Source organism: Hipposideros armiger, unplaced genomic scaffold (assembly GCF_001890085.2).
Source record: "Hipposideros armiger isolate ML-2016 unplaced genomic scaffold, ASM189008v1 scaffold_692, whole genome shotgun sequence".
NCBI lineage: Eukaryota > Metazoa > Chordata > Mammalia > Chiroptera > Hipposideridae > Hipposideros > Hipposideros armiger.
This window is the reverse complement of record NW_017732042.1, coordinates 883,527-904,116: the sequence shown is the minus strand read 5'-3', so window position 1 is coordinate 904,116 and position 20,590 is coordinate 883,527. Positions and strand designations below refer to the sequence as shown.

The window sequence follows — 20,590 nt, the reverse complement described above, 5'->3', positions numbered from 1 at the left end:
AATGTTGGCACCAAACCAAGGACTACCATTCAATTTACACACTTTCCAAAAATGATTAAATCATTATTTTCCTTAGTCTCCCAACTGTAATGGATTCTAAGTACATTTACCAGTGTTTCTACTTCTGTTTTTTTCTTAAAACTAGAATAAAAATGACATCTGTTTGCAGTATACACAAATAAATGTCCTTCCATAAACTTCGGCTTTCCTGAAGTGGAATAAAAGGGAAAATGAATTCAGACTCAGTATACTTTCATTATGGGCCCAGCTGACTGATTCTCAGGCCCTGTGTGCCTTAACTCAGAGAGAAACTTATCTATAAAACCTTAGCTGTAAAACTAGGATCTACACATAGAATTCAAAGACATATTTTAGTTCAATATAAATAACTTCCTAACCGAGTTTTAGGAACATAAAATGGGCCATTTTAGGGTAGTAAATCACCAGTAGTATTCAAGCAGACGCTGCAACTCCACTCACTGCTCCATACAGGATAAATTCCATCAGAAATAGGGTTTGAAACAGACAACATTAAAAGTTACCTCTTCCAATCATGAGATTTTACATTCTTTATATTTGCACACTGACACACCTCAAAGTTCTTCTCAGGTTTTACTTTCAAAATGCATGGACCTTGAGACCATGATGCCTATGTATAATTCCTACACTGAAAATGTGAATAAAGCAAATGCTTTTCATAGCTCATTGAATAAGATACTACAGCAAAATATAATAGTGTACATATGCATAAGGGAAGGACATGGCTCTCAAGTGGGCTTCAATCCAGCTCAGGAAAATCCCAGTGAGTTCTCTTTAATGCCAACCTATGATGTACATTAAGTCTTTGCGAAGTCCCCTACTGCAAAAAGACCACCCGGTTAAATCTATTTTCCAATCATCTGTCATACAGAAACACAAAACTGACTCTATTTTTCATTATCAAGTGCTAACTTACTATCATGATATCAAGGTGGCTGGGATTTTTATAGACAAAAACCTACAAATCACTTTTATTACTACTTTAGAACTACACTGTGAAATTCATTATGATTTGCTCATGATTGGCAGCATGGGCTTCCTTTACTTGGGTAATCTGATCTCACAGGCCTTTTTAAAAATAATGCACTAGCTCCCAAGCTTGGGTGTTGTGAGAACTGAATTCTGGGTTTCAGGAACAACTGTCTCCTGTCACTGAGACCAGGTTTATGCTCCATTAGACCACTTCTGCTTATCAGAATACAGAATTCTCATCTACTGCTTATGTGTGGTTATTCAAGCAGGGCAATTGCTACTAACAGGCATATTCCTATAAGAGTCCCAGAAGCCAGTAGTGGAGTGCTGGTTATATTAAGATAAAAGATATTGCCTAGCAGAATCTTGATGTCTTGACAAAAAGGATGAGAGGTGTTCTCAATAAGTACAACCTAGTTACTAAAGGAATATCTAGTATATAAGATGCTCTATTTCTCAGCTAAGATTAAAGGATACGTTTACAGTTCTGATGTGACATGAAAAGTATATCAAATTTGAAGTAGCAATCACAGAAAGTAATTTTCTCTTTTCTTTTCTTGGGTAGTAAAATGTGTTCATCTTTCATAACCAAGATTCCATTACCTACATATTACTAATGGAATATTTCAGGTCTGTCCTGTCCACAGGGATTATTTTCAACACAGGATCTATCTGGCTGACCTGGGAATCTCTTATAGTTCTCTTAAGATCCACCATGTCAAGGACTCAGCCTCTATTCATGTGGTCCCATAAATGCAACCAGGGTGCACAGTCCTCAATTGTGGATCTTGGACAGACCAAAGGAAGTGTTCACACTGAACTTGTCTGGTTTGCACAACTGTTGTGAAGAGTCAGCAAATGCCAAGCTGATTTGTTTCCTTTGGTGGAAGCTTCTGAAAAAGTCTTCCGTTTGGAAGCATTTACCAGTTTTTCTGGTACAATAGCTTGAGCTGTGGGCTTTCTGAGTGTGAATGGACATATGTAAGACACGAAATATCAGGGACAGGCACCATCTGCAACTGAGTATGCTCACAGGCTGGGACCGCAATGTAGGAGTAGCAGGAGACAGGATTTTCTCAGGGCCACACACTGGCAAAAAAACCTTTTGGCTGACAAAGATTTCAAAGAAATGAATAAACAGGATTGTAGGATTATGTCCTTTGAAAGCTAGCATCTTCAGCACTTTCTGCCCTAATCATTCGACAGTTATATGAATAGAACTGATGAATACTGCCTTGTTTTCGAAGAAACATTCATTCAAGAGACATTATTTATTTTCCGTAATTAAAATTCACCCTCTTATTGAACAACTTATGTGGGCTTTTTAAAGGCAATAGGTAGAAATAACAAAAACCATATATAGGAAAGGACCAATTCTTTATTCATACGTCTACCCCTAAGGCTCCTAATTAAAAAGTAGAATAGAAGGAAGGAAAGAAGAATTTTTATGAAGGTGCTATCAGACTTTCAAGTAAAGACAGATTGAAAACCACATTTAAATTATCTACCTCCTGGAAAAAACTCTGCTGTAATTAAAGAAAAATATTTAAAAGCATAAATTCATGAAGATAGGGAAGAAAAAATTACAACAGCAACAAAATACTTGTTAGCTGTAAAACAGATGGACTAGTAATAACACCACAGAATTCTCAAAGGCTCAAGACTGATAGCACCTCTGAAACCGTATGGAGGGGCAGTGAGGGGAGGGGATGTTAAAGGAAAAAGAATTAAGATGCTGTTAAGAGTCCTAGATGCCCACCGCCATTCTAAGCTACCTTAGCCCTTTAGCCCCTCCATAAAACTAAGGACTGACTCTTTCAGAGAGGATAAAATAGGTGGTACTTTGAAGGGGATGTCAGGCATGGCTGAGGGGTAGCAGATTAAGTGAATGTATGCATACTGAATGGTAGTGTCTCCAGCCCCCTTCACCAACTTAGCTCCCAGAAGGCTGGCAGAAAGCCTTTACTAGACAGGAGTCAAAGAAAGTTTTTGGAAGCATTAAGCCAACCAAAAAGCAAGTGTTGACATAAGTATTCCAGATGCCCTCAGTGATGGGTTAACTGAAACTTCTGCCCTGGTCCTCATAGTTTAGAGGGCCATACTCTGATCCTCCTCTGGCCTCCTTGCAACCCATGGACAAAATAACCCACAGGGCCAACGAGACTGCCTAGCGAGAACGCACAGAATTTCCTAGCTAGACAGCCACAGCACTGTTTCCAGGGCCTCCTTGAGATATGTTTACTGGTCACTTCTTGAGGGTCAGTAAGCATACCCTTAGGCTCAAGGGATGGCCAGAGGGAGCAAGTGGGATAAAGGAGGAAAGTAGGCTATAAAATAGGGTTCTCCAGCTGTCCTTCTGAGTGAACAGATGGGGAATTTTAGCAAAGAACCAAATGGAAATCCTAGAACTGAAAAGTACAATATCTGAAATGAAAATTACACTGAATGGATTTTTTAAAAAGGTTGTAGCCTACAGAAGAGTCAGTACACTTGAAGACAGATCAATAGGAATTACCCTATCTAAAGAACAGAGAGAGAAAAAAAAAGAACAGCCTCAGTGACCTGACAGACAACATCAACTGGTCTAACATGTATACCTGGAGTTATAGAAGTAAAGGGATAATGGAGCAGAAAAAAAAATTTGAAGAAATAATGGCAAAACTTCTCCAAATCTGGGAAAAACTATCAACTTACAGATCTAAGAAGTTCAGTGAACCTGGGTACATAACAGTCAAGCTGCTGAAAACCAAGTATTAATAAAAAAAGACAGACAGCCCATAGATCAGCACTGTCCAATATAACTTTCAATTATGAAATATTCTACGTCTGCACTGCCCAATCTAGTAACCACTAACCATATGTGCATTTGAAATGTGGCTAATGCAATTGAGGAAATTCAATTTTTATTTTATTTAATTTTAATTAATTTCAATTTATATAGCCACATGTGGCTAGTAGCTATTATATTGAACAGGATAGCTAATGGGACTTACGAGATATCAACCCATCATAATACGTGCACTTTACTGATTCAAATAGTAATGATAAAAACAAAAAAGTTTAAGATACTTAAGATAAGAAACTTGTACATTGAATATTTGATGTTAAAACAACTGATAGTTGTTTAATGTGTTCAATAGTTATTATGGTTATATTTTTAAAAAGAACTATTTTAAAGGTATCTATTGAAATATTTACAAATGAAATGATATAGATGTCTGAAATTTGCTTCAAAATAATATAGAACAGGGCTGTGGATAGGTTATAGAAGAAATAATATTAACTATAGATTGATAATCATTGAAGCTAGATGATGGATACACAGGGACTCACTACACTATTTTGGTTACTTTTGTAATGCTAAAAATTTTTCCATAAAAAGCTTCTAGAAAGTAGAATAGAAGGAGGAAGAGATAGAAAGTAGGAGGGAATAAAACGGATTGGTCCAAGAGGGCCAACCTGCAAATAGCAAGACTTCCAATGAAAGAAACATAAAATGATGGGAGATCTACAAAAAAGTTTTTAAAAATTCCCCAAATTGGAGGACACAAGTTTCCACTTTGAAAGAGCCCAATGAGTACCTAGCACAGTGGTTCTCAACCTTCCTAATGCCGCGACCCCTTAATACAGTTCATGTTGTGGTGACCCCCAACCATAAAATTATTTTCGTTGCTACTCTATAACTGTAATTTTGCTACTGTTATGAATCATAATGTAAGTATCTTTTTGTTTTCCGATGGTCTTAGGCAACCCCTGTGAAAGGGTAGTTCGACCCCCAAAGGGGTCGCGACCCACAGGTTGTGAACCGCTGACTGGTCCTAGCACAACAGGTGAAAAAGATTCACACTGATGCACACCACTGTGAAATTTCAGGACACAGGGTGATAAGGAAAGGATCATGTAAGTTTTCACTGAGAAAGAGCACAGGACAGAAAAAGATCAAGAATCAGAATGCCTTCAGACTAGGAGGAAAACGATCTAACCTAGAATGCTACACAGAAACTGTCAAACAAGTGTGAAGATAAAGAGGACTTTTAAACCATGTGAAGTCTCAGAAACTTGATGCTCTCTCTATATTCCTGTTCTCAGGAAGCTACCGGAGTATGTTGTTCATCAAAATGAGGGAGCAAACCAAGAGAAGAAAAATACAATTGAAGACCACACATAGAAGAGAGGTGAAGGGAATGAATCATCAGAGTGATGACGAAGGGAGATCCCAGGATGACAGCTACGTTTAAGGTGCTCAAAGAAATCCGTACCGACTGCAGCAGGTAAAAAGACTCCAGGAGAGACTCGAAGAAAGCAAAATGGACAGTCTATTTCAAAAGGTCCGATCTCACTGGATTTTGGGACTGAATATAGTTAAAAACAAGCTAACACACAAAAAAATTAAGAAAACAAAGAGACAAGGGGTGACTGATTAGCTCAATTGGTTAGAGAGTGGTGCTGAGAACACCAGTGAGCTGCACCCTCCCTAAAAGAGTCAACTATGCCATTGCAGCATGAAAGCAATGTGTAACCAATGACCATGGCTGTTCCCCAATTAAAAAAAAAGAGACACAAGTATTAACCAGTAAATATTAATTATTTACAAAAACTTTTATGGAGGAAAAAAAAGTCACACTTTACTATATATAGCTCAGTTTTAAAGAGTATATATTAATACATAATAACTGTGTATAGGGAATATAATAATTATATGATATAAATCAAGTCAAAAGAAGCTTCCAATAGGGCAAGCTAAACTTTACTTTGTGTAATATATAAAATTTGGATTCACACAGGTTTTTTTTTACAACCAATATCAGTAGTTAAAAAAAAAAAGTTTTTAGGTTCAAATCTCTCTACCAGGTATTTAATTCTTGTGTCTAGGTTATAATCTATTTTACATTTGAAAAGGGAACAGTGTCTTTTTAACCTTTCAACAGTGTTTCAAACAGACAGACTATAAGCCAATAAGTAGTTTGATGGGCATTTTAATGAAAAGTTTTTGTACTAAGTGTTACATTACAGTTCTGGCAGCTGGGTTTGATTTACTTGTCTTATATATTGATACCAAATTAGCCAAAATAGCTAAAACCCACACTGCTTCAAAATTTCATTTCCTTAACCCCCAAATATTCGCCCCCAACCCTGATTTTATGGTCTGGAGTACTAGAAAAGTACTAATTTTTCCTACATGAGCTTTTGGATTTAAACATTATGCAAATATAATGTTTAAATGCCAGTCAATCTTTACCTGGATCTTTATGGTTTAAGCTTACTGGAGTTAAGATTTGATTTTTTTTGTTCATACTGGGACAAGGGCAGAACAGAAGCTGAAATCTAAAGTAACCCACCCACCTTACGTTTAGCCATTAGTTTCACCTTCCACCCGCAGACATTAAATAGAGCTTTTTATAGGGAAAAAAGTTTTTCTCTTTTCAAGTTTTTGCTAATCTTCTCAATTGGGAAATGCCAGTTAATGAGAAAATAGCCATAATTATAACATCCCTGAAAGAAGAGAATCCATGGGGAAAACTTGGAGAATCAGTAGTTGACTACAGATGGAAATTTTGTTTTCCCTAGAGAAGCTGAGATACTTTATTACATTCTCCTTAGATGGAAAATGTTTAAGTTTGCTTTTTATAATGTCAGGTTTGTAAAAACAAAAACTTGCTAGTCCTAATACCACTTCAGAACTTTTGAGGGAGGGGTCTGGACTAAGATTCATCATCTCTTAAGAGGGTTCTTACTGGGGATGCTCACTTCACTGAATGCGAAATGGAAATGCAAATAGCAAAGTAAACGGACATTCATTTATTTACTGTTTCTTTTTTAAGAGCAGAAAATTTGCCCTAGTTTCTGTGACCCAAATTCCCTTTTCTACTTCTAAAGTAAAGCATTCTTGCACTCATGCTGACTGTCCTCAAATATTAGGCTTGAGGCTCTGTGGGAAAACAGGAGGTTAGATTTCAATAAAAAGGGAGCAAATGTAGATTTGGGTTAGTTAGTTAGTTACTTCAGGATTCTGTGCTGGAAAAGCTCCTTAACACATTCCTCTCATCATAGTAACAACCAATTCCATCTGCACAGTAATCCTTGTTTTGTTCTTCTTGTCTGAGCCAAGTTATATTGTGACTCACTCATCTCCACTCTAAATCATTACACTCTGTGCTGAAAAAGAGGCAGTCAACTACTGTGGCAACTAGGTAGTTAGTGAACTGGCAAACAGGCTCGTTTTGTTGGTAAACTACTGAGGAACGTTAGTTTTTAACTCCAAGTCCTTTTACTGTTGATGTTTCACCATCAGTACTAGTATCTCACACTGGTATTTCCAGAAGATTAAGAAGCAGGATCCCACCTGCCTTGACTGGCAAGTGGAAAGTTGGTATTGGTCTTTAATAATTTTCAACATACTTTATAGTCTCATTCAGACTATTCTATCATTTCAACTTCTTGGCACGAGGGAAATACCAATCCTCCTCTTTGCTGGATCTTCTGTCCTTCACAGTGCAACTTTCCTTCTTTTTTTTTAAAAAAACTTTTTTGTTAAATTGTGAGCTCATTTTCAGTAGAGGTTTTTTTCAGTTGAGAGTCCTGAGGGCCCGAAAGTTTAGTTTCACCAGTCCTGGACCAATTTTACATTGATGTACTGGTTCGGAGAATACTGCTCCTATACAGCTAGTATAAATTTGGACTATATACCCATATATAATGCCACAAATGGCATAATATTGGGCTCTGGATTTCTCACAAGAGGTCACCCAGAACCCTGGTCAAAGAGAAACTTTTTCATCACTTGCCCGAGGAAAATGTTTTTCTGTTCCCTTTTCAGGGACGTTGCCCCCCCAGAGTCTCAGCTTTACTCGGAAGCAGGATCAGTTCCAGTTTCCCATCTCAGGCTGGCCCAAGGCTCTCTCTCCTGTCCTTGCGAACATTAAAATCCCCAACGTCTAGGGCTTATACCTGAATTAATATCCCTCCAGGGCTGCTACAGCTTCCCCTTACAAGCTTACTACTCTGCCTTCATGTTGTTTGAACCCCAGAAGGCTTACATTTCAAGAGAAATTAAAAATAGATGCAAAGTGAATGAAACTCTAAGTTAGTACTTAAGCATTCTATAAAATTCAGTGTTTTCAAGATTGAGAAGCTTTTGTAGACCCTGATAAAATTCTGATCTCCTCTAAGATTCTGCTATATTTTTCATAGATATGTGCTAAAAAGTATTTAAATCCAGAGAAACTTAACTATACATGGTTGTGTTAGAAGATAACCTCCACATAATTCTCTGAGATCTATTTTTACTTCTGTAAGTGACATTCAAATTTTTGCTATATGAGTCTCAAGAAAAAAATAAGTTTGTAAATAAGATCTTAAAAAGTTTCTAATGTTTGTTGAGTACAAGAATAACTTTCTGTGTCAATGCGTGACTTTAAAAAAGATAAAACTCTTCTCCCTGAAGTTATTGCAAATCCTATTCCATGACCAACTCTAATATACAGAACAGAGAGGGGTTGTTTTATACATAAATACACTTGGCAAGATACCAACTTGTATCCCCTGAGTGAAGTAAAGCTCTAACCTGCAGGTTATTCAAAGGTTCCATCTTCATGACTGGGCCTAAGGTGTTGAGAGGCAGGGAGACATCGATGCTCTGGTTTGGCATCAGTGGTGTGTGGATGGCCAGAGGAGTGCTGGGGATGACACCAAAGCTAGGAGAGAGGATGAAGAAATCCCAGAAGTTATCAGGAGGCAGGATTTAGCCACATGTTTGGGTTCAATGGCTTTTTACTCCACTTGAAAGAAACATAATTTGTATTTTTTTAATATTAAATGAAGGGATAGCAGGACACAAGGTGCTCAATTCTAATTTACTATACCACTGGTTACAACATAGCCTGTTTTCCATTAAATGGATATGAAGGAAGAGAAAACATTCATAAGCACAGAATCGCTTTGCTAGTGCTTTGATTCTCAAAGTTTCTTATGTTTATCATGCCATGGGGGACAGGTTTGATAAGTATCTTTTTTATACATTTTTCTTTTGATAATCCTTGAGAGAAAGAAGACTTAAGAACAACCCCCCTATAAAGTATAATAAATCGATATTATTTTCCTAGCTTGAAAACCTGCCTGATCAGTCCAGAGAATTTATTGGTAACTCTCATTTTCTTTCTTTTTTGTTCACTTACCTAGGACACAATCATTGGGAAGATGTCAGTCTAAGAAAAGCAGAATTGATTGGCTTAAGCATTCCCAATTATTAGGATAAGGTGTAGACCCAAATCTGGCCACTTTCTAAGCCTAAGGCAGATAATGAGTACCAACCAGTTTGAGTTCTCAGAAAAGCCTGTCTAATAAAACAATAATACAAGAATAGTAGAGATGGAAAAGCCTGAGTCCCATGTTACATAAGAAACAATAAAAGGGCCGGTGAGTGGCGCGTTGGTTGAGTTGGCTTGGGTCACCAGCTCTGAGCAGCAGGGCCCCGGTTCGGATCCCACATGAGGACCAGTGATGCTGCGCCCTCTACAGCTAAGATGGTGAACAACAGCTCGACATGGAGCTGGGCTGCCCCTGAGTCGCCGGCGATGGCGCAGGCTGCAGTGAAGCTGCAGTGGGCTGCTGTGAAGCTACCGTGAGCGGATGGCAGCCAGCGTCAGCAGCTGGCGTGAGCTGCCAAGAGCCACCTTGAGTGGCTGTCCAGGGCCTGGCGACCGATCTGCCTCACCCAGGAAGAGCGCAATGATAATACCAACATGGGCCAGTGAAGCAACGTCCTCTACAGCTAGACTGAAAAACAAAAGGACAGCAACTTGTCTGTTCCCCTTCCCTGATTCTCCAATGCTGTTCCCCTCCCCCAATTCCCCAATAAAATCTTAAAAAAAACAAAACGAAACAAAAACATATGAGGGAGGGCAGCTATGTTTTATGTCTGAGAAACTTAAGCATCAAATTTCAAGAGATGGAACAGGAAGGAAAAATGAACCTACAGGTGTAACAAATACACAAATTAGTAACATAAATTTATATTGAATTTATGTTCTAATTAGCCTCAGGAAGGAAGATGGGACCATAATATTTATAAAATAACTATAGAGTTTACATAGGTATCATCTTTCAAGAGTCACAGGATGGCAATTTTCCTTTTCCTAGGTAAACTACACTTTAGAGTACCAAAGTATAATAAATGAAATGATCCTAAGAACACATGGCACTTATTTTGGTATAACATTTATAGGTCAAAAAACCATTTTGCTCTTTTGATCTTTCTCTCATGATCAACAAACTCTGTCAGTAATCAATACTGGCATAGAAACATGGCAGCAGCTTAGTTCCAAGTCTTCCAATTGTTCCTCTTGGAAATGACACAGAGGAAACAAGGGAGTTTTGGAAAAATTCCCTACAAATCTGTGACTGCCCCTTCTGTAAAACTACAAGTCAGAGAAAACATGCAAATTCCAAATTATATTTAAGTGTGACCACAGCACTTGAAATCAGAACTGGTGAGAGAAGCTCCGGAGGTGCAGCAGGGAGGCCCAGGGAGGTCCAAGGAAACCAATGGTGATGGCCTGAGAGGCTGACAATCAATATCCACTCTCAGAAAAGAAACCCATTCTGAGTGTAAAGCGCTATGAGTAGGACTAAGATCAAACAGAGAACATCACAGAGGTGAGGTGAAGAAGGTGGAAAGCCCCCAGAGGGGCATGGAGGTGACAGAGCTCAAAAGGCACCGCCTCCCAGAGGGGAAACAAACACCTTGAAGACAGGGCTATGTTCCTTGGAAGCAGAGACCAGTAAAAGAATCTACAGAGCTCTGGACAGAAATAAGACGTCTTCTTGAATCAACTCAGGTTCTGAGAGGCAAAGGAGTTGTGGCTACACCACAGTAAAGGAAGGAGAGTTCTTGAGCAACAAAGCCTAGAAAACTACCCTGGTTTATTTTCCTCTTCTACAGGAACCTCCCGCTAATAGTTCTGCAAACTCCAACTCACGCAAATATGAGTATCAAAATGGTAGATACACAGCACCTATCAAAAAACACTATTCTTAAAAAATGGAGGAACAACAGTACAACTTTCTTACTGACAAACAACACACTTGAAAATAACTGGCCTTATAAACCAATGCAATTATGAAACATGTATACATGAAGTTAAGGGAAAAATACACTTAATGAAGCAACTGCAGCTACCAAAGAACACACAACAGTGAAGGAAGCACCTGGGGAAGAGACAGCCAGATAATAGGAGAAGATGAGCCAATAAAACTCATGAAAGAAATTATAATACAAAAAAAATAAATCATGTTAGAAATGAACTGAACTATATCACGAACACAGAGGCAAAAAATACTCAACAAAACTTTAGCAAATCAAAACCAGCAATTCCTAAAAAAGATAACATATCCTGATCAAATAGTATTTATCCCAGGAAAACAAGATTGGTATAAAATTTGAAAAATTAATGTAATCTGTCATATTAATAGACTAAAAAAGAACATGATCATCTCACAAAATGCAGAAGCAGCATCTGACAAAATTTAACACACACTCATAATAAAACTAAGCAAACTAGGAACATAGGGGAACTCCCTCAACCTCCATGAAAAACCTACAGCTAACATTGCACTTAATGGTGAAAGACTGAATGTTTTCCCAATAGACCCAGAACATGGCAAATATGTCCTTTCTTACCATAGCTACTCAACATTTATGGGCGATCCTAGCTAGTAAAATCAGTCAAGAAAAAGAAAAGGCATATACTGAGAAGGAAAAAATAAAACTATCTCTATTTAAAGATAACATGATTTATCTATGTAGAAAACCATAAATAAGAAATCTATTGTATAAAAGGGCTACTAGAATAAGTGAGTTTAACAAAGTTGTAAAATAAGAAGTGTGATCACAAAATACAGTGAATGTTTAAATAAAAAATTACAATAAAAGACACTTTGCCATTAAACCCCTCAAAAGACTCCCCCTTGCTACAAACACACTTATCCCATCGTTCTTGCCACTGTCTGAAGCAGTTCTGGAAGTCCTCTTTCATGAATGTCTTTAGTTGTGCTGTCGTGGCTGCCTCGATGTCCTGAATCATTTTGACTTTGGGGAAGAGCCAGAAGTCACATGGTGCCAGATCCAGTGAATAAGGTGGATGAGAACACACCATGTTTCTGTTTGACAGAAAACTGCCATACCAAAAGCGATGTGTGACACAGAGCGTTGTCATGACAGAGAGTGAAATAAAGACACTCATGAAAGAGTGCTTCCAGAATTGCTCCAGAAAGTGGCAAGAACAATGAGATAAGTGTGTTCGAAGTGAGGGGGAGTATTTTGAGGGGGATTAATGGCAATGTGTCTTTTACCAAATAAATTTTTTTAGACACTCATATTGTTTGATCACACCTCGTACAAGCTCAATATACAAAAATCAATTCTATTTCTATATACTAGCAACAATCAAAACAAAACAAAAAAATGTTGTTTACTGTAACATCAAAACTACGAAATTCTTAAATATGACAAAAGATTTAAGATCTATACATGACGAATTATAAAACATTACAGAGTGAATCTAAAGATGACCTAGATAAATGGAGAAATATACCATGCTGATGGATTAGAAGACTCAATATTGTTTGATATCAATTCTCCCCCAAAATAATCTACAGTCACTGTGCTCAATCAAAATCCTAGCAAGGGACCTCTAACATCCAAAACAATTTTTGAAAAAGAATAAAGTTGAACAGTTTATACTATCTGATTTTAAGACTTACTATGGAAAAAAGTTTACTCTGACTCTTACTTTATACCATATTTTAAAATTATCTCAAAATGGATTATAAAAGTAAATGTAGGTAAAAGTAAATGTAGGAACTAAATTTATATACTTCTATTAAAAAAACATAAAAAAATATTTGTAACTGTGAGTCAAAGGTTTCTAGATGAAAAATTATAAAATGAATGTTATTTAAATAAAAACTTTTAATTTTTCAAAGACATTAACAAAATAAAAGCAAGCCACAGACTGGGAGACAATATTTATAGGACATATATCTGACAAAGGACTTGTATCCAGAATGTATTAGGAACTTTTACTACTTCCTAATAACACAAACAATAAAAAAAAGGGGGTAAAGGCTTCAGCAGATACTTTCTTCATCAAAGAAGATATAGACTGGTCAATAAACTTATGGAAAAAAAAAAAGCTCACTATCATTAGTCATTCTGGGATATGCAAATTAAAATGAGATACTATTATATATACATCTATCTATAAGAATGGCTAAATTTGGTAAGGATATGGAACAGCTGCAACTCTCACACTTACCATATGACCCCGTAATACCATTAATAGGTATTTACCAGAAAAACTGAAAATATACATTCACACAAAGACTTGCACGTTTTATCTTTAGTCATAAAAGATAAAACTGGAAATGATCCCAAATTCCACCAATGGGTGAGAGAGTAAACAAATTGTGGTATATTTATCACTGGCATACTATTCAGCAATAATATGAAATGAACTACTGACACATCTCAAAGCATTATGCTAAGCAAAAGAAACCAGATGCATAAGATTCCATATTATGTGATTTTACTTATAAAAAATTATAGAAAGGCACAATTATAGTAACAGAGACAGAGCTACACAGAACAATAGAAGAGACACCATAGTAAACAGTTAAGAGACATACAGAATAAAATGAGAAAAAGCAAATAATATAAAAATGAGAGAAAATGATCACCACCATTCATGAAGCACTCTAGCCAGAAGATTAAGTCTAAATCTGAAAAACATTACAGATCTGCCTCCAATTTACAGATATAATTAGCAAAATCTTGATTGTGGGAAACTCCACAGATAAGACCTAATTTCTTCTACAAAATAAATGTCAAGGTAAAAACAGAGAAGAGGAACCTATAGTTTAAAAGAGACTTAAGACACTTATCAACCAATTGGCATGTACAGGGACCCTATTGGGGCCCTGTTCAGACAAATCAAACTACAAAAATATTAGACAACTGTAAAAGTCCACTGATTGGATATTAGATGATTAAAGAGTATGGTCATAGTGTTGCGATTATGGGTAAAAAAGGGTCACGAGATATACACTGTCACAGTTACAGATAAGATTAAAAAGATAGTATATGTAAAAGATAGACAATGAAAAGCCATAAATGCATAATTCTCCAAACAAGAAAATCTAGACAATGAAACAGTACAAAAGTTTAAACATATAAACCCTGAAAACGTTCATGAAATAGAAGACTTCAGTGTACATATGAACAGGACACACCTTATTCCAGGAAAAGCTGACCAAGATTGGACAACACTGGGATTATCCTAATAAAATAACTAGACTTCTAAACTACAGGCAGCCAAACAAAATGATCAAATGACTTACATGGGGGCGGGGGTGGGCGGGGAGGAATCAGGCTGGCAACTGACTTTTCCACAGAAACATTCAATGACAAAAGTCACTGGAGTAAAACACTTAAAGGAATTTGAGTCAAGAATTTTCAATTATAAAGGTCACAGTTTTGACTCTGCAAGAATTCAAGGACTGTTGTTCACATAAGCCCTTTTTGAGGAAACTACTAGAAGATATCCAAGAAATGATAGTGGAAACGTAAATAAAATGACTGGCAGTAAGCACAAATCCAAGACAAAACAAAGATGGGGATGAAGGTGGAAGAATAAAATGTAGAAATGATACAATTTACAAAAATGAGAGGAAAAGGGAGCAAGTGGGTAGAAAGCAGAATAAGCTCTTGGCCTCACTGGTCATAAATGGAGGTCAAAGACGACAAACCAAGTAGTAGAAATGTAAGTATATTTAACAGTACAAAAGTAAATCCGAAGATAGACTGTTGACATTAGGTGAGAAATGGGGGAGGGGAGAAAATATAAGTTACAATAGGAAATCAATAGACTACCTATAAAAAGCAGGGATCAATGGTATTTTATAAAGGAAAAAGATTATCTATCAGAACAAAAATATAAGCCTTTTAAGTATCAGACTACTTAAAAATTAAAAAAAAAATCAAAGACAAATAGAAATGAAAATATGAAGGCAAGTTCTACAGATTGCCTTTATTATAATATCTTCTCCCAAAAGCCTTGGCCTTTACCATGGTCAGCTCCCCCAAAAGAGGGGGGACATATAACTGGTCTTGACAGAAGGAAACACAGACTTTCTAGATACCACAATGGTTTCTAACCTGCCAAACTTTCAAATCCAGGGTATAAAACTTATTTCCAAATGATTAAAAATAAGTAAGATAGTTACTGATACAAGTTGTCATTGATAAATTTTATTAAATCTGCTTTAAAGGTACAATTACTACTTTGCTAGAAACAAGGCTGAATATTTTGTATTTATGAATCAATGGACCTGCCAGTCTAGCAGCCAGTTCCTTGAAACCACAAAATTTAATAAAAACCGCTGATGTCTCTGAACTATTGAACATCAACATTTTATTTCTTTTTTTTAAGGTTTTTTTATTGGGGAATTGGGGGAAGGGGAACAGACAAGTTTCTGTCCTTTTTGTTCTTTAGTCTAGTTGTGGAGGACGTTGCTTCACTGGCCCAAGTTGGCACCATCATTGTGCTCTTCCTGGGTGAGGTAGATCAGTCACCAGCCTCTGGACGGCCGCTCACTGCGGCTGCTGGCCGCTCACGCTGGCTGCTGGCTACACACGGTAGCCCATGGCAACCCACTGCCACAGGGGCTGCAGCCTATGCTGTCGCCGGCAACTCATGGCAGCCCAGCTCCAGGTGGAGCTGTTGTTCAGCATCTTAGCTGTAGAGGGCAGTGTCACTGGCCCTCATATGTGGGATCCGAACCGGGGCCCTCTGGGGTCCCAAGCCAGCTCTTAACCAACGCGCCACTCGGCCGGCCCAACATTTTATTTCTTCATGCTCTCCTTAATAGAGGATTCACTACTGAAAGCAGTCATCCTGTATGTGATGTATCCAGGTAACCAGGGGTACTGTCTTCTATATTTTTAAAATCAACCACAGTACGTTCATTTTTTCCTACCAACATGCAAGCTTTGGGCACAGTTGTTTGGCTCAGTACTCTGGCCTAAGTACCTGGAAATGTCTGGCACACAGATGCTAAACAATTATTTGTTGAATGAATACATGGATTTCAACCAAAAGTTTTTTTATTTAATAAACTGTTTTAGTAAAAACACTCCAGTCCTAGAATCCTTTAAGGCATTAAATAATTTCTGGTTTGCTCATTCCACATGGATGAGTTTCCCAACTAAATTCCCTAGGGCCTCGAGTTGAAACTGACTACTGAACAGATGTGCAAGAGCCAGTGCTCACTCTACATCTATTAGCATCTGCCAACATGGGAATTTTTACGCATTGTTAATGGCACATTCTCTGTTGGACACCAGGTACATACACTATTGTCTTAGGATCAAACTGGGGACTCAGATTTCTTACCTATTCTTGTTAAACTGGATTGCAAAGTCTGTCATGTGCTGCAGAGCTTTGTTGGTGAAGTTCATTTCCATATAGATGTGCCCTTGGCGATGAGTAAATGTTCCGGAAATCTCCAAGCCTTTAGCCTTTACTGCAGGCAGCCAGACCTGAAACACGGCATAAAGCCCAGAAAAGATTTATCTCGATGCTATTTGTTTTTGAATAAATAAAAATAAAAATTTCATTTCCTCAGGCAAATTATGGTAATTTTTTTTATACCACAAATATTAAGTCAGATGCAAAAGGCTCTGGATAAAATCATATTTTCTGAATTTTGAGATACTTCTCAATTATTTAAGAACCAAAAAACAAAAACAAACAAAAAACAGTCTACATGTAGCCCGGGCTTCTTCTCCATCTTCTGTTCAACTTGGTCATTTTATTGCCTACCTTTGAATACTGCTACCGAAAAGATATACAAGGAAAAGAGAAATTCCAATGAGTATAATGTGGTTTTTGTTGTTAGTAGCTTTGGTAAAAGGCTTCAAAGGAAAGAAACTGAATCTACTAATGAAAATGCATAGTATAATCTTTGAAGGCTTTTTTATCATTACCAGAACCATTACTAGTAGTCTCCTCAAGGGCAAGGGCTACGTCTTATGTTTAACTCTTGCTGTAGATTCTGGTAAATAGTACTAGACGTTGGTTAAATCATCTGAATACCTATTCTCTCTATATAATTAATTCATTACCCACCCCTGGTCCCAAAACTACAGTAAAGGTGGTTTCTTTCCCCTTTTGAATTTCCATCTGAGCAGGACATGGCACAATGACACAAACTTAAATCAGATCTCTAAAAAGGTCCACTAAAATCCATGAACACCAACTTCAGCAATGGTCCTCTAGAACCCGTATGTAATACTGATGGAAAAGGGAAACGGTAGGAATGAGGAGTAAAAATGTTACTTCTCTAGACTGTATTTTCCCCGTTGTTGCACTGTATATCAAATTTACACTAGACTGACTTCAGTGTTGACAAACTAGATAATATTTCTAAACATGAGAACAAAACTTAGTATTTCCAATATTAAGTCTAATTATAAAAATGGTTAACAAAGATACTGTACTGCTTCCTATTGCTAAATTTGAGGATACTTTCATCTTTCTCTTAAATCCTCCAAAACAAGGGCCCAAACCTTGAATTTATTATCAGTGGAAGTAACGCAAACACCGGAAGCAAAGTAATTTGGGTCCTGTCCATTAAGAAAGTGTTGCTTTACTTACAGCCTTAGGAGCCACATATCCACCAGGTGCCATGCCTATGCCTGTGGAGAGTTCAAACAGGTCATTCAGACCACTGCTGACTGCGGCAGGAGTAGGTGAAGGAGCAAAGGTTGCAGGCACTGATGATGGGATGAAGGACTGTCCCACCTGCAGGGGGAAAAAAAGGCAGGGGGAGGGGACCATCAGGAAGAACAGATTAATAGTCCTTAAAATGTTGCTATATAGTATTTTAGTAGTATTGATAAATCAATAAGAATACACCATAATTACAATATTCTTAGGAGTTGAATTAGAATGTGCTTTGTCCTTTTCATCTTCATTGATAAGATACACACACTCTTTAGAAGTTCTATCAAGAGAGAGTAATTAGTACGACCAGGAACACAGTGATCCAAGATTTTTTGTTTCCAATTTTAGCTTCCATGATTCTGTGCAAAAGGCCTACAGGTACCCTAACAAAGGGGAGTTTGTTTCTACAGAAAGAAGGAGAAGCATTCAACTTAGACAGCAGTTCCATTTCCACTTGGGTCCAGATAAGTCTTACTTCCCCATTTAGGTGTAAATCGTAGGAAACTCTCCCCGGGAGAAAGATATTCATATCCCCGGAACTAACTTACAAGGAGAGTCTCGCTCTGAGTCCAACTGACTCTGTCAAGGTTTTTTTAGATGACACCAGAGAGTAAGAGCATTCTCCAGTCAAGATGGGAAATTCCATTTCCTTTAGCTGTTTAATGTTGGGAAGACAAAGATCTCTGTAGACACCAGACTCTAATCCCTAAAGATGCCCTTATACCACATGTAGTGTATGACCCCAAAGGTTCCAAGTAACCCTATGCTACTTTCTACTTTTCATATAGAAGTTTTGGTGTACAGTGCTAGATAGCAGCGGTGGCTGGTCTGAGAATGTATGCATAGGAAAGGCATCAAACAGGGGGCAGCGCATCCCATGGTGAAAAAAACGGATGGCACTTACTGCCGGACTTCCTCCAATGCCCCCGCCAAGGTCACTGCCAAGCTGAAAGAGAGAAAGGAGAGAGAGGAGAGAGAGGTAGAGTTCATTTAGCTAAGTACTAGATGCCCATGTAGAATCTGTAAATTGTTCTACCAAGTTGCTGGGACTACATGCTATTCAACTTGTCTCCCAAAGCCTAAAGAAATTTTAGATTGCCAAGAAATATGTCCTAGGTGAACCGAATAGTGGGAGTGATGGTGTGTGTGTGTGTGTGTGTGTGTGTGTGTGTGTGTGTGGCCGGGAGGAGGGTTTGAGAAAACTTGGAAAGAAGATGGAGCTGGGCCATCTCAGGGATGTTTCAGATCCAATCTTTCCACTGGGGTACATAGACATAAACCCAAGCAGGGTTTAAAGAGCTTGCGTATTCCAAGAAGCTCTATCTTTAAGCAGTAATAGTCTTAATATGTTTATTTTTTCTTTAAAAGAAAATTTCAGGGTGAAAAAAAGAAAAGCAAAGAAAAACTAAAATGTGCTTTGATCTACAAAACCTGCTGCCCCACTGAGTAGGTGGAAACCAAACCAGTGCTGAGTTGCAATTTCAAGCTTCAAAAATTATAGGAAGAATAATTTTTAGAGTTTAGAGCTTTCCTAGGAAACAGCTGGGATAGGAAGATATCCTACTTGGGGAGGAAGTGGGAAAGCATGCAATGCTTCAAATACTTCTCAGAGTCAAAGCTACTAAGGAGAAATGCTGTGATTTATTTGGAGTAGAGCATTGAAAAGTATGCTAACTAATGGAGAATTAAACTAAATTAGCGAGGTGACAGGAAAATCATCCCACATGGTCTTAGCTGTGCCTTCCCCGCCCCCCAAGCCTCTTCTATAATTCACTGTGAAGTGATCAGTCCATGACCAAAGCATCAAAGAACTGAAGCTAAAAAGAGCTGAAGAAACAAAACACACAATACACAACTAATGGTGATACTGAAAAAGCAAAAACCACCTGTTTTTGCTACAATTCCACGTTTGCACCTAAAATTCCTCTTTGCATCACCACACGTCTTGTGTCTGCTTTGCAAAACATTGTTTCCTTTACTCTCTGTCCTTTAGTGGTAGGAACTTAAGAGATCTCTGTGCTTTTTATTTTATTTTTTTTGTTTGTTTATTATAAAACAAAACTGTATTGGTCTTCGGGATTTGGTAAAGAGGATTTATCTATCTCCTCAATGAACAGATACATAGAACTGGCCAAAATCTGCTCTCTCCCTGGTCCTACAATTGCACACATCTATATAGCATGACATCTGAAAAGCATAAAATTCCTTTTATTCAAACACAGATATAATGTTTACTGGGATACAAGGCATTACTGGGAATTAAAGATGTCAGGCAATGAGGTGAATACATAGATGAATAAGACCCAGGCTCTGTAAACTGGCAGGAGAAATAAAACATGAATGCAAAACCACATAGAACATACTAACGCAAAAACAGGAAGTTCTAAGGGGAAGAGTCTCCTTTTGACAGGATAATGAAAAGCTTCAAAGAGGTGGTAGTTTGGGATTATAAAAAGCAAAAATGGGGGGTTATTTGTCAATCAAATAGCATGAACAAAGGCTCAAAAAACATGGATAAAAGCATGATCAAGAATGAGTATGGTTCAATTAAACTGGAGCACATGATAGATATGTGGGTTAAAAAGTCACAGAAGTTTACAAAGGCAGGCTGATTATGGGAGGTCTTTAGTTTTTAACTTTTCCTTCATAAAAACCTGGATGTTTCTTCGACTAAGATTCAAGCTTTCTAAAAGTACTAGTAACTACTTCAATCATGTTCCATTAACTGTGGTTTTCAACCTTAGATCAACATAGGCATATCAACCACCTGTGTGCGTATGGCGGAGGGTGGGGGTGGG

At 37.6% G+C, this 20,590-nt stretch overlaps 1 protein-coding gene across 4 annotated transcripts in view; it reads right to left on the bottom strand.

Annotated features, from left to right (window-relative positions):
* The window catches only part of AP2B1 (adaptor related protein complex 2 subunit beta 1), a 111,976-nt gene that overhangs the window by 23,436 nt on the left and 67,950 nt on the right, over positions 1-20,590 (bottom strand). For 3 of the 4 annotated variants that reach the window (XM_019626853.1, XM_019626854.1, XM_019626855.1), the window contains exons 15-18: positions 18,697-18,738; positions 17,724-17,870; positions 16,461-16,606; positions 8,576-8,705 (exon numbers count right to left, since the gene is read on the bottom strand). In XM_019626853.1, coding sequence (XP_019482398.1) covers positions 8,576-8,705; positions 16,461-16,606; positions 17,724-17,870; positions 18,697-18,738 — 465 coding nt within the window. The remainder of the gene's footprint in view (positions 1-8,575; positions 8,706-16,460; positions 16,607-17,723; positions 17,871-18,696; positions 18,739-20,590) is intronic. The other variant, XM_019626857.1, reaches the window with a different exon arrangement.